The sequence below is a fragment of the Crocodylus porosus genome, unplaced genomic scaffold (genome assembly GCF_001723895.1).
Source record: "Crocodylus porosus isolate Cpor-Errol unplaced genomic scaffold, CroPor_comp1, whole genome shotgun sequence".
In the NCBI taxonomy this organism is placed as follows: Eukaryota; Metazoa; Chordata; order Crocodylia; family Crocodylidae; genus Crocodylus; species Crocodylus porosus.
This window is the reverse complement of record NW_017728943.1, coordinates 79,568,448-79,581,583: the sequence shown is the minus strand read 5'-3', so window position 1 is coordinate 79,581,583 and position 13,136 is coordinate 79,568,448. Positions and strand designations below refer to the sequence as shown.

The following is a 13,136-nucleotide window of genomic DNA, read 5'->3' as shown; positions in this document are numbered from 1 at the left end:
ACTAACTGGCCTATAGTTTCCTGGGTCCTCCTTCCTCCCCTTTTTGAAGATGGGAACCACATTGGCCCTCTTCCAGTCCTCTGGCATCACACCAGAGCACCACGAGTGCTCATACAGCCATGCCAGGGGTCCCACAATGACCTCAGCTAATTCCCTCAGTACTCTGGGGTGGAGATTGTCTGGACCAGCTGATTTAAATATGTCCAGTCCCTCCAGAAGTTCCCTAACTAGTTCCTCACTAACCCTTGCCTAGGTGTGCCTTCCCTGGTGTTTAAGGCGGGGTGGCTTTTCCAGTCCCTGCTCAGGAAAATGGAGGCAAAGAAATCGTTAAATATGTTAGCATTGTCGTCTGGTGCTATTTCCAAATTTCCTAGCGTGTCTTGCAGGGGCCCCACGTTACCTGGAACCTTCTTTTTGCCCCCTATGTATTTAAAAAGGACTTCTTGTTGACCTTGATCCGGGAAGCTAGTCCCAGTTCCATCTCCGCCTTGGTATTTTAAGTATCTTAGTTCCCCTTTTGCTATTTTTATTAACTAGGAAACATCCCAGACTTTTATATTCTTTAGTTTTGGTATATTAAAGTTTGATTTCATGCATATATATACTTGTCTGAGCTTCAGTCTGCTCAGTTTGCGTGGGAAAAGTACTAGGGAAAGAAAACTCTTATGGTTTAAGCAGTCCTAAATATTGTTTCATAAAACAATTTGGTGTGTTCTGTGTTCACAATTTAAAGTTCCGAGAATTTTGAAATTATCTGTAGTTTCAGGTATATAAAGATTGTCATCCTTCTTAACAAAAATATTTCACTGAATTCTGTATTATCTATGCATAGAAGGAGCAGGAAAGGTATGGATTAGTCACCATATGAGCATGGAGGCCTAAGGAGGAAACCTTATAATTGATCCAGGCATTGTGATTTAGATATGACATAGCTTGGCTTCAGAATTAAGTTCCTGACAGCTTTAATCCAAAGGTTAAATTGATTTGGATGATTTTGTTTAGTTGCAATTTAGAACGAAATTGCCAGCCACCCCTTAAAAATCCATTTTAGAATTTATAAGGATTTACTTATTTTTTGGCATTAATTCCATCCAATGTTGAGTCTCATTTGTTTATTTTAATTTTGATGGCCATAATGTTTCTTTTAAAATTTATTTTCAAGATATTATGAATATCTTAGCTTTGGTGATATATGTGTGTGTTTTAATTTACTTTTTAAACAATAATTATAAAAGATTTCTTTTAGTAAGTGACATGGGTCCAATACTTTTCAGGACCTGGTTGGATATGAGCTAATCAGTCTAAAAAACTGATGAGTTTCTTCTAATTAATCTTTGGTTCTCAAATGGTGAAAAGTCAAAGTTTTGAGTGGGGAAGATTTTCCTGGGTATAGACACTACAGAATAAAATAAAAAGTAAGTGAAATTCCAGATTATTAAAATGAGAGAAAATGTATTGAAGAAAAAGAGATTCCAAATAATTCAGATGGTTGTCCTTTACAGTACTTTTTATGGTTCTATTTACTCCTTTTAGATTTCTTTTTTACCTTAGAGCTATGTGGTAATGTATGGGCAAGATCTAAATATTTTTATTTTTTACAGGAATGTAAAGAAATGGTTGCATACTTCAGCCATCAGTTACTGGACAGTCTATTAAAAACCACCCGACTATCTTTGGATACACTTAAAAAAAGAATATTTGTTTCAAAGTAAGTCAAAAGTGAAGTATTACTTTACAATAGATGCCTAATTAGTGAATACTAAAGTGATAGTATGAAAACTTAGTTTATCTTTACTGCCAAAAGATGATAAAAAGCATCAAGGAAAAATTAATTTTTTTATTGATGTAATTATTTGTTTGTGTTACAAACAGGTGCAAAACTCCCTTTTTGTGACACAAACCCTTTTAATAATGTTCAAGCTATCAATAGAACGTTGACAAACTAGAGCTTTTGGCAGTTTGACATATTTCAAATTCACTTCTGTTTCGTTCCTGGTGGCATCACAATGTAGTGGGTGCTTTACAGAAATTCAAGAGGCAGTGGTTTCCACCTCAGGCAACGCCCATCCTGCAGACTGGCAGACAGACAAAGACTGAAGGAAGAGAAACAAAAAATAGCAATTTTCATAGAAGTCAATTAGGTCTACAACCTCTTCCCTTAGGTATCAAAGCTTTAAAAATAAATGAGTTTGGTCTGTCATGCATAAGAGAGCTGAGAACTTGGGGTGAGAGTTCTCAAAGATATTAACTTCAGAGAAGCTGAAGACAGAAGTACAGATAAAGCTGTTTCTTTTTATAGTAACTAAAATTATGTTTGCTATGTATTTTAAAATAATTGTATGGTGGAATATGCAATGTTTTTCAATATTCTTTCAGCACCAGTTCCTTTGGGCGATCAGGCTTTTTTTCTCAGGCAAGCAAATCTGAAGAAGTTGTTTGCTTTCTAAAAGCTGAAGTACATCTTGCCATTCCTAATGTGGTAAGTAACTTGTGATATTATGTTTAATAAGGTAAAATATGCTACCTAATAATTGCCTCTGCATGTCCTCAGTTGTGTAATGTGCACACCACTGCTGAACCTGGAAATATGTGGTAGGCAGGAAAATATGACAAATAACTCCAAAGTAATGCTTCAGTCTCTGGGCCTCTGTACTGCAATTTAGAGGAGCAAACAAAGTAGACAGTCTTTTTCAAGAAAAGTCTCCATCATCATTATGGCTTAGACAGATGTTACACTTTTCCAGCCATATCTCTTGTTTTAGCACAAGAAAAAGCAGCTGGCCACACATTCATGCTCTTTGTCTCACCAAAAAAATGGCCAGTTTACCACAAAGAGGACAGATTCATAACAAAGAAGTTGCTTGAAGTTATTTGAAACAGGAACTTCTTGGTCTTTCTGGGACAAATTTAACATGTGGTCAGGTCTGAGAGACCCCACTGTACCCACAGTGCTCCTCTCTCCCTCCCTCTCTTCCAGCAGGTAGCTGTCAGAGCCCTGTAGGGACTGGTTTGCAGGCAACCCTGTCCTGGCTGCTGTCGGATAGCAACAGGGACAAGGATAGAACAACAGCAGGGATTGTAAGCAGCACCAGTCTTGTCTTGGGCTTCCCATGAGCCCTTAAAAGTTCCCTGCTTGGAAGCCGCCAAGATTGGAGCACCCCTTGCAGTGGTATGATCCAGTCTGTGTTCCAAATGGGGAGCTTTAGAGGGCTCATAGAGCTTTAGAGGCAGCTGGAGACCACCCCATGCTCCAGCTTCTCTGGTCTCAATCAGCTGTTGCTGCCAGAATGGCAACAGCTGATCATGTGAACCTATCAGTGACAGCTCTTGTATACAGAAGCTTATACCTCTCAGATTTAGTTAGTCTGTGAGGTGCAAACCTACCCTGACTTCAGACTAACACATCTAACTACCTCTCTCCATAATTTTAGAAGAAAAGACTTAATTTCCTTCATTTACTGTTGCCATGCATTTACCTCTGGAGTAGAAGTCAGAGTTCTGCTGCTGTGGCTTGAGAATCTTGAGTCAGACTGCAAAGATGTATAGCATTTCCCTCCTTCCTTTGTCAGTTCCCTTTCTTTTCTTGTGGATGCTTGGGCTTAAGTGAAAAGTTAACTAGCTAGGATATTTAATTCATTCTTAATCTCTGAGCCTTTTATTCCCACTTGCCCTGTATATTTTCAAGGATTCTTGTTATAAAAGCATGCTATGTATAAACATCTTCAAGCACATCAGTGTCAGGGAATCACTGGGATTAAGGCAGTCACCCTGGGGCTTGACACTAAAGGTTCATGATTCAAGGTATCAGAAGTAGGCAAGGTCAGAGAGTCACAAGCCAGGGGATCAGGATCAGATGAGGTCAGGAGCCAGAAGCAGGTGTCGCACTTGAATGCGGATGGCCAGATCTGGGCTCACTCAGGGATCAAGCCACTGGCAAGGGCTGTGGTAGGTAAGAGGAACCTGAGGTCGAACCAGGTTAGGAAGCCAGGAGGCCAATCCAAAAGTAAAGTTCAGGGACAAGCCATGTAAAAAAGCAGGGAGGTATCAAACAAAAGTGAAGTCTAGGGATGGGTTGAGTCAGGCAGCCAGGAGATCAAACAGAGGATGACATCAAAAAGCAAGCCAGAGAAAGCAGCAAAGTAGACTTGAGTCAGGTTGCTCAGTTGCCCAGACACTTCCTGTTCTGGGTAAGGGGTCTATATGGGGGAAGTGGAAGTTAAATAATCCCAATTTGGCCATTCTGCTGACAGGGAATGGGTGGAGGGTTAGGCCCTACTGGAGGCTTCATGCTAGCTTTGACGGTCTTAGGTGGCAGACTGAGGTGAGTGGCTGTGCTGTCAGGCTAAGGCCCTAAGTTCAAGGCTGTGGCCTGACACTGTAGTCTTGACTGAAGCCACAAGCTTGGGGGGTGGAGTTAAGCCAAATTAATCTGTTGGTTAACTTTAGGACATTTATTACAGCTGGTCACCAGAGATTCTTACATGATGCTCCTACTTTTATTCTGTCTAGATCCCAAGCTCTGTTAAGACACGTACACTTTCACCCCTATTTATTCAACAGAATTTACAGAGGCAGAACTGAAAGCTTTTACAATGACACCTCCCCACCCCCCCACACACACTTTCAAATATCTGATTTTCAGCTAAGACCCTGGGTGGTAGTTTGTACATGGCAGTGTCTACTTACACAACTACACATGCAGGCCTGTAACTTCATCATCTCCAGTGATTGTTGAGTTTGATTTTTCCTCCAGTAAGATACAGCATGGATTTACCAATAGAAGTTCTAACAAGAATTCTAGTATCTTTACATTGGTAGACATTCATTTGCCAGGTGCTCTGCACAACTTGGTAAATCATTTCAGCTATAGGGCCCCATTACCAAACATAGGAACTGAAAGGCTTAATTCCAGATTCGTTATGCCTGAAATGAAGAGTGATCACCTCAGTAAACCTTCTTGCTTGAGATACAAGAAAGAAATGTCCCATATTTTTCTTCTAAAAAGGAGTAAGTCTGGGTTGTCTGATGAATGTGCTTTTTGATTTGGTTGGAAAAAGATCTAGTATACATCTTCCCTGAAATTCTGTTTATTCTTAGAGTCCTCAGAAAGATGATAGTGTTTTTTTGCAGCCTGGATACCTACATTAATTTATTTTTTAACTGGATGCATCTCTCTATCTGTCCATCTCTTCCACTGTGTATCTTCTAGACATAATTTCACAAATCTAGGGTCTAGACATATATTGTGTTTAGTATCTCTACATCTGACATTATAGAGGTGAGCTCATTAAATTCTGTTGATAAAAGTTCTCTGAGATTGTTTGAGAGGTCACATTCAGAGTTGAAAGGAATGCATGCCCTTTACAGCACTTACACATATGATTAAATAGCATTTTTCATTCTATTCTGAGGTGCATTCAGTTCTTGGGGTCTTCTGCTTCAAATATCCTGAATTACTTAAGTATTTAGGGCTGTTAATCATTTGTATTAGAGCACATTTGGTCACTATTTTTGGTGTTTCATATTTCCATTCATAAATGAGACTTTTTCTGCTTAGGATTTGAATGTGTGCTGTTGTTCTTAATGGATTCTCCTTTTCAACTGATGTTACATGGTTCTTTATTTCAGTTATCTAAAAATGACACCCACTTTGTCTTATAGTGAGCACAATACAGCCTTGATGGCAAGGTCCTATACTCTGTACTTCATTACTAGAGACTTACTCTCAGATTATCCCCAAAATTTCTACCATAGGTTGTTTTGGATTTTCCCATGAATCAACTGTGTTTATGAATACTTTTCCTGAGCTTCATGACTGTTCTGCAGAGGCTAAATTTCATATACCTAAAGTTCTTAGCATGATTTACTTAACCTTTCTAAGGGGAAAAAAACACCTCTTTGTAGCTCACCCAAGCATTTTGTGGCTTTTGATGAAAAATATAATATCAATTATTTTTTCCTCTAGTTCTTAAAGTTCTTAAAGATTGTGTTAACGTTGGTTATATATTGAACAAACTGACCCTTCCATTTTGGGTTAGGGCATACTCTATTATAGTCTAAGTAACATATGTTCCTTGTTTCAGGGATTTTACTTCTGAAATTTTTGTAGGGCAATTGCTTACAATTCTGTTAATGCATTTACTAATCATTACTCTGTGGCAGCTTTTTGGTCATATATGCCCAATTTGTTAGGGCTGTCCTACAGATCTTATTTGGATGGGATGCTTTTCACGCACGTCTTTGAGAGCTAAGTAGTAGCCATCCACATTGGGATGGACAAGTACTCGGAGGGAAGTTACTTTCTTAACAGTAACTGGAATTATTTTATATACTTTTGTCTGCATGGATTACACAGTACACTCTTATTCTCATACAGTCTTTTACCTGGGTGTTTCCTACAAGTGAAGGACATATGGCGCTTGAGCTGCTCTGCCTTTTGTGCCATTGGTAATGCAGGGTGTATGTGTAGTCCCCAAAATACTACTGGCTAAATGATTTTGAGCTTATGCATATAGAGCACACCCATCTACATTGTGATTTGTGTGAACAAATGCTTCTTGAAGAGATTCAATTACTGTAAGTAATCTTCCTTTCTTTGAGATGGTTTGACCACATATATTCTATGGCGCCCTCTTCCCTCTGGTTCTGTATTGCTGAAGGAAGTGGAGCATGCCTGGGACTGTTCTGCCCTTTGTCTTTTCTGGAAAGGACACAGACACAGGGTACGGGTCTGGTCCCAATGGACAATGCTGGTCAAAAAGATTATGACCTCACTTGCAGAGAACACTTGCATATAAAACATGTATATGAAACATCTTGAATCACTTTGTGCAAAACAGAGTATTCTGCCTCTTGCAACTGATGAGTGCAGTATATTTCCTTTCCTAAGAAAACCACACACTCAGTGGCAGTAGTGATTTTAGAGGGGTGCTCTTAAATCAAAGTTTCTTTTTTGGCTCTCTTGAGGATACAACTACACAGCACCCCTTAGGCCAGGGGAGGGCAAAATATGGCCTGTGGCCTGCATCTGGCCTGCAAGTTCATTCTATCCAGCCCGCAAGACCCCTAAAAAAAATGTAGAAAATTAATATTAAAAATTTTAAAAATGACAGGAACCAAGGGCAGTAGGACCCAGGGGAAGCCCAGTGGGCTCCAACAACAGCAGAGCCCTCCTGGCCCCGCCCCCAGCTGGAAGCCCCAGCTACAGTTTCTGGGATGGGAGCATGTGGCTGGCCTGGTGTGGGCAGCTCAGGTAAGTGTGGGGGGACCCCAAGCAAGGAAGGAGCACGGGGGAAGCGGCCCCTCCCCACCCATGCCCGGTGCCCCACGCTGCAGCTGCCTACAGCCTTCATGGGACTGCCTGTACCTGCTCCAGACAGCCCCATGAAGGCTGCAAATGCCTGCAGCGTGGGGCACTGGGCACAGGGAGGAGGACGAGGGGCCGCTTCCCCTCCACACTCAGCTTTTCCCTGGGCTCCTTCCCTACACGGAGAAAAGTGGCCCCTCGCCCGCCCTGTGACTGGTGCGCCACACTGCAGGCACTTGCAGCCTGTGCGGGGCTGTCCGGAGCAGGCACAGGCAGCCTCAGGCCAGCTGTGAGTGGCTGCAGCACATGGCACTAGCCATGGGGTGGGGAGGTGCTGCTTTCCTCCCCCCCCACGTTCAGCACCAGCTTGGAACCCAGCCCCACTGCCTAGCTGGCAGTGGGGCAGGTTACAACCTGGTGCTGAGCATGGGGAAGTGGCCCGTCACTTGCCCCATGGCCAGTGTGAGGGTATCCCAGGGCCAGTGCTGGTGGGGCCCAGAGCAGGGTGGCAGGAGCGCAGGGTTCCAGCTGGCAGGTGATCTATGGAGCTGAGTCAGATCCTCCCTCCCTGCTGGTTCAGTCCAGCCCGGCTCCACAGACCCCTGCCGGCCTGTGCCCCGCTCTGGGCCCCACCGGTGTTGGCTTGGGACATTGGTCCCAAGACATTGGGATGTTGGTCCCAAGATGGTGACCAGGGGGCAGGGTACCTGTCAAGTGGTGGGGCACCTATCAAGGGGTGGGGCTACCCATATAGCCTGCCAAAACTGGGTAAGCTGCCCTCTGCCCAAAATAATTGCCCACCCCTGCCTTAGGCAGATTAAGAACAGTCTTACAAAATTAGGTTCTGTTTATTTAAACACCTTTTGTAATATTTTGTCTAGGTAATGGTTCCCAGTTTGGATGATATACAGCAAGCCATCAATCGTATGATCCAATTAATACTGGAAGTAAGTCGTGGAGTTGCACAGTGGGGACAGCAACACTTAATGCTGAACACTGTTGCACATAAAATCTCTTCAATACCCAGTGGAATAGGAGGGAAAGTAGGCAAAAAAGATGAAAGTAAGGTTTTTGCTAACTTTAACTTTTTTAATACAGTGCAATAGAATCTGCATATTTTATGACTATACTTATTTGCTCTCAAAGGGACTACCTATGGTTTATCTAGTTAATTTTACTTTAGCTATTTGTAATTAACAAGAAATGGGTATTTCATGCTTGTGAAAGTAACAGACAACTAGGAAGCAATCAGAAAATATTGCCTGTGAATATTGTGAAAGTCTAAGGGCCAAGTCTTGTTTCAGGTTTATATGTGCCTAAGTGCTACATAATAATATGGGAGAGTTATGTAGGCATGCTGGTCCAGAAAATATAGGAGGCGAGGATTTTATTGTGACACCTTTATTGGACGAACTGTATAGTTGAGAGAGATGTTAGACAAGGTCAAGTAGTTTATCTTTCCTACTACACCTATACTGTGTCACCAGTGGGCAGTTTAGTGTGTACTACAGTTTAGAGTAAGTGGAAATAGAATCTAAAATCTTTGTAAATGCCAAAAATGGCACTTGCCTGGCTACGTTTGGATGTGCATGTAGCACTTAGGTACATAAAAGTGAAACAGAATTTGACCCTGAGTCTTCAATCCCAAACCAAATAACTTTGTAAGTATTACCCCTATATATTGTTCCTACTTTCTTACTATGAATGGGCTGTGTGAAGCTTCAGCTGCTGATTCAATTCAGAGGAGATTCAGCTTGATTTGGCAGCTGAATCTTCAAATCCAAATTGAATCGGGAGACAAATAAAAAGGTCCAAATCGATTTGAAACCTCTGAATCGATTCAGAGAAGATTCAGTGATTTGGAGATTTGGCCAGTCCCCATTTGCCGCCACAGGGAGCTGGACCTGGGCTCTGTTCTGGTAAGTAGGGGGTGAGGGAGGTGCTGGGGGAGGGGGAGGGGACCGTGGGGGAACCCCCATTAGGCTCCATCTCCTACCTGCTCCCCCAGCTCCTCTGAGCACCCCCCAACCTCTGCCCATTCTCCCAGCCCCATTAGTGGCTGCCCCACCTGGTCCCAGTGTCCTGACACTTTAAAAAAAAGAAAAAAGCCCCACACTCACTGGCTGCTATAGCGGCTGGCTGTCAGAGTGTCTGGGGGATCATGGCAGAGCCCCCCCACATAGCGCAGGGTAGGGGGGAGCAGCAGGGATCACCCTCCCCCCCAGCACCTGACAGGAGCCAGTGAGTGTGGGGATTTTTTTTATTTTTATTTTTTAAGTGCCAGGAGACTGGGGCCAGGTGGGGCAGCTATTGACAGGGCTGGGAGAGCTGGCAGGGACAGCTATCTTGAAGGGTAGCTGGGGTCAGCTCAGTCATCCTGTCAGGCCTGGGTGCTCTGGGCCCCTCTAGTGCAGCCGATGTCATGCCTCACCCCCATGAAAATGGTTCCAGGGGCCAACTGCTAATTCAGTTTCATAAGAGTTGCTTTGCTTTTTATCTCCATCAGCTCCCACCCACCAAGCACAGCCTCAGCCCTCCCCTGCTAGCTCAGGGGAGCTAGGCGCTTTCCCTCCCAGCCTCAGCCTGGGAAGCATAGAGAGTTATAGAGAAGTAGGGCTAGATGGGACCTCCTTGCTCACCAGTCCTCTAGTGGCAAGTCACAGCTGTGCAAGTGGGGGACAGTCAGAAATGATTTCTAGACCAAAGATATGACTGCTCCAAACTCTAAGCTAACACTAACTGATCAACGTTTGTGCGGCTCACAGTGTAAGGGGTAACAAAGCCCTGAGTCCCCAGCAAGGCCTGACTCATTTTTTCAGGTGTGTTCTGGAAAATGGGTAAATTGGACTAAATTTGGTTCAGTACAAACAACAGAAGCCATGTAATAATAGATACGGGCTATTGCACAGTGTTGGACTTACTCTAGCCTGTGATGAGAGCACTCCTCCAAGGTTAGGGATAGTTCTGGGTTCGGGTCCCTGCTCTCAAAACTGCTTATACATTTTACATTAGTCACTGGATAAATAAGCAAATAACCCTAATATCAGGGACTGGAACCAAAGCCTTCCCCCTCCAAACAGAATACCCTCATCACTGTACTAGAGAGTCCAGCTCCTTCTTGTTTATTCCCCTTCTGGCTCTGGCTGTTACATTCATTTTTGCATTGTGCCCCAGCTTATCCCAACAAGAGGGATACCTATTCTGTGGCCTGCTGTGTACGGCACTCTCTTGGAACCCAAGAGAGATGGGTTTGAATTCTTTTAGGGGTATAACCCACCTCTCCCACTCCCTGGGTTTACGCTGTAACCCCCTAAGTTATTATGCAGAAGGTTTACCTTCTGTCTGGTTTCGATTCCGAGGGTATAAAAGCACCTAACTCAATACTAAAGTAAATGCCTGAAGTCTGAAGGGCATCACTTCAAAACCACCCCTATGCTCAGTATTTCCTGTTGGGTAGCTCAAGGTTCCTCTCTGTTCGGTACTTAAGATTGTCTTTTTGGGGATGCTTTACTCTCCCCGTTCCCCGTGTAAGAGATCTAGGCAAAAGTCCCTGAAACTTCTCAAATGTTAATGGGAAACAGGTATATGCAGAGCAGGAAAAAGGGCTGTAAGTTCACTAGCTGTAATAAAGTTAGTCCATGTGTTGGCATTTCCAGAGATTTTGCTCGACGGTGTTTTATGGTGTAAGTATTCTTAAAATGACGGCTGGTGTTTTGATGACATTGATTAAAGTTATGTATATTTTGTTATGTATATTTTTGGCGGGAAATGTTGAAATGGGTTTAATGATTTTTGAATTAATCAATTTGTTTGTTTTTTTAACAGAAGCAGCTGAAGAGTCTGGTCCTGTAAGAAAACTAAGAAATTTTTATCCAGGTGTTGCAGAACACAAAGATGTTTCCAAATTAGTTGTACTCCTCTCAAGTTCTGTAAATTCTGTAAGGAAAGCAACCAGTGAAGCACTGCAGGACTTCCAGAAATATAAAGTGTTGTGGACAGAAGACAGAGATGCTAAAGTTCAGGTAAATTTAATGATGAGCACTGCTGCAGGAGTAACCTTTATAAATTGCTCCTTCTTTGAAATTAAAAGATACTGAGGAAAGGGATGTAAAAGATATTTAACAGCTGAAATATTACTTTAACCTGAGAGTAATAATAAAAGCTGCTATATTTCCTAACTATGAGCAATTGTACGCTGTTGTCAGAAAGATGACTTAATGGCTTTTGAAAATTCCCCAGTTACGTATTGGATGATTCTCTGTGCTACCATTTTAGATCTTTATAATATTCATTACTAAGCAATACTAAAATGGAAATATACTTCAGCCCGGTATTTGCCATTATTATCACATTTTCTAAGTAAAACAGAAAATATCTTAAATACCACGCAAATTTAATTACTATGTGGAGTAGTATTTAGTTCCTTTAGAGAGGAATTTATTTTTCTTGATGAAATAATATTTCGTAAGAACATTCCTTGGAAAAAGGCAAAAGTGTGACAGTTAGAGGGAGAGAACTAATAGGACTGAACTGCTATTTCTTCTTTGTGTACTGTAAATCTTGGTATACATTTTGAAATCCAGATGCTTCCAAATTTATTCAGAGAGAATTCTCAGAATCATACCATTCAGGATCTGAATGTACCCAACATAAATTGTCATTCAGTTCTTCCTTGCCTCTATCAGTGTATAGTCAGGTGCCATAGTTCCCACACTTAATCTTTTATTTGGCTTTCTTTTTAAAACCTCTAAAATGACCATTTGTACATAATTACTTTTTCTTGTCTTAGTTTTTGTAAGTATGTTGCAATGAGTAAGTTCCATTTTGTTGCAAACTCTGTACAGTTGTCTTTTAGTTCTGTTATGTGCTATGCTTGTTTACCCAATTTTTTGGTTCAGGTTTGGTTTTTATATTGTTGGAAGAAACCATGTAATCCAGGATTTGTAGCCTGTGGACATCATGTGGCCCATGAGGGGGTAAATTACAGGGGTTCCTTGGGCTCCTGCTCAGTTGCTGCTCTCCCACATTGATCTGACCACAGCAGCAACTAGGGTCTCAGAGCCCTCTGTCCTTATGGCTTCCTTTTCCTACCCTTGCCCCAGGGGATTGAGTGGTATAGTGTGGTACAACCTGCAGTTTCAGGGTAGCTTATGGCTAGAGTGCCACTCAACACAGTACAGTGAGGGACCCCAAAGCTAGGGAGCTGAGGGTGAGGTGGGGCACACAGCAGGGGGTCATGTGGTGCCACAGGGAGGGAATGCTCAGGTACATGGTGCAGCAGGGAAGCACTAGGGCATGTAGTGCAGTAGTGTGGAGGTGCAGTATAGTGTGTGGGGGGTTGTGCCGAGATGTGTCATGAAGTCAGGGGTGGGGGAGGAGGGGAGGGAGGCAGGATATGTGGTCCTAGGGTCCTGTGGCCCCCAACCACTCAGAAATTGGATAACACTGATTTAGTCTGACTTTCTTTATAACAGTTCGTAGAACCTTATTTAGTGTCACAGCCTTGTTAGCTCTTCTAACTAAACACTCACCAAGCTGCAGTTGTAGGTCCCAGTGACCCAGAACTATATGATTTTAAGCTTTCTTAGTCAAAGCATGCTGCTGTACTGTCTTTTCTCTATGATGTCTCAGGCATTTTCTTCAGTCACATTCTGACTGTTATCCCTTCAAAGAAAAGAGGCCAAAAGCCCAACTCTCCCAAGGCCCCAGGAGCAGTGCTGATCGCTCATATTTTCTGGTTTCATAGATTTCATAGACATTAGGGCTGGAAGGGACCTCGGGAGATCATCGAGTCCAGCCCCCTGCCCTAAGGGCAGGAAGTCAGCTGGGG

At 42.7% G+C, this 13,136-nt stretch overlaps 1 protein-coding gene across 1 annotated transcript in view; it reads left to right on the top strand.

Moving 5' to 3' along the window:
- DNAH8 (dynein axonemal heavy chain 8) overlaps nt 1–13,136 on the top strand; it is a 310,177-nt gene that overhangs the window by 72,438 nt on the left and 224,603 nt on the right. Inside the window, exons 24-27 of the mRNA XM_019549625.1 lie at nt 1,602–1,708; nt 2,383–2,479; nt 8,188–8,368; nt 11,132–11,328. Of these exons, the coding sequence (XP_019405170.1) occupies nt 1,602–1,708; nt 2,383–2,479; nt 8,188–8,368; nt 11,132–11,328 (582 nt within the window). The remainder of the gene's footprint in view (nt 1–1,601; nt 1,709–2,382; nt 2,480–8,187; nt 8,369–11,131; nt 11,329–13,136) is intronic.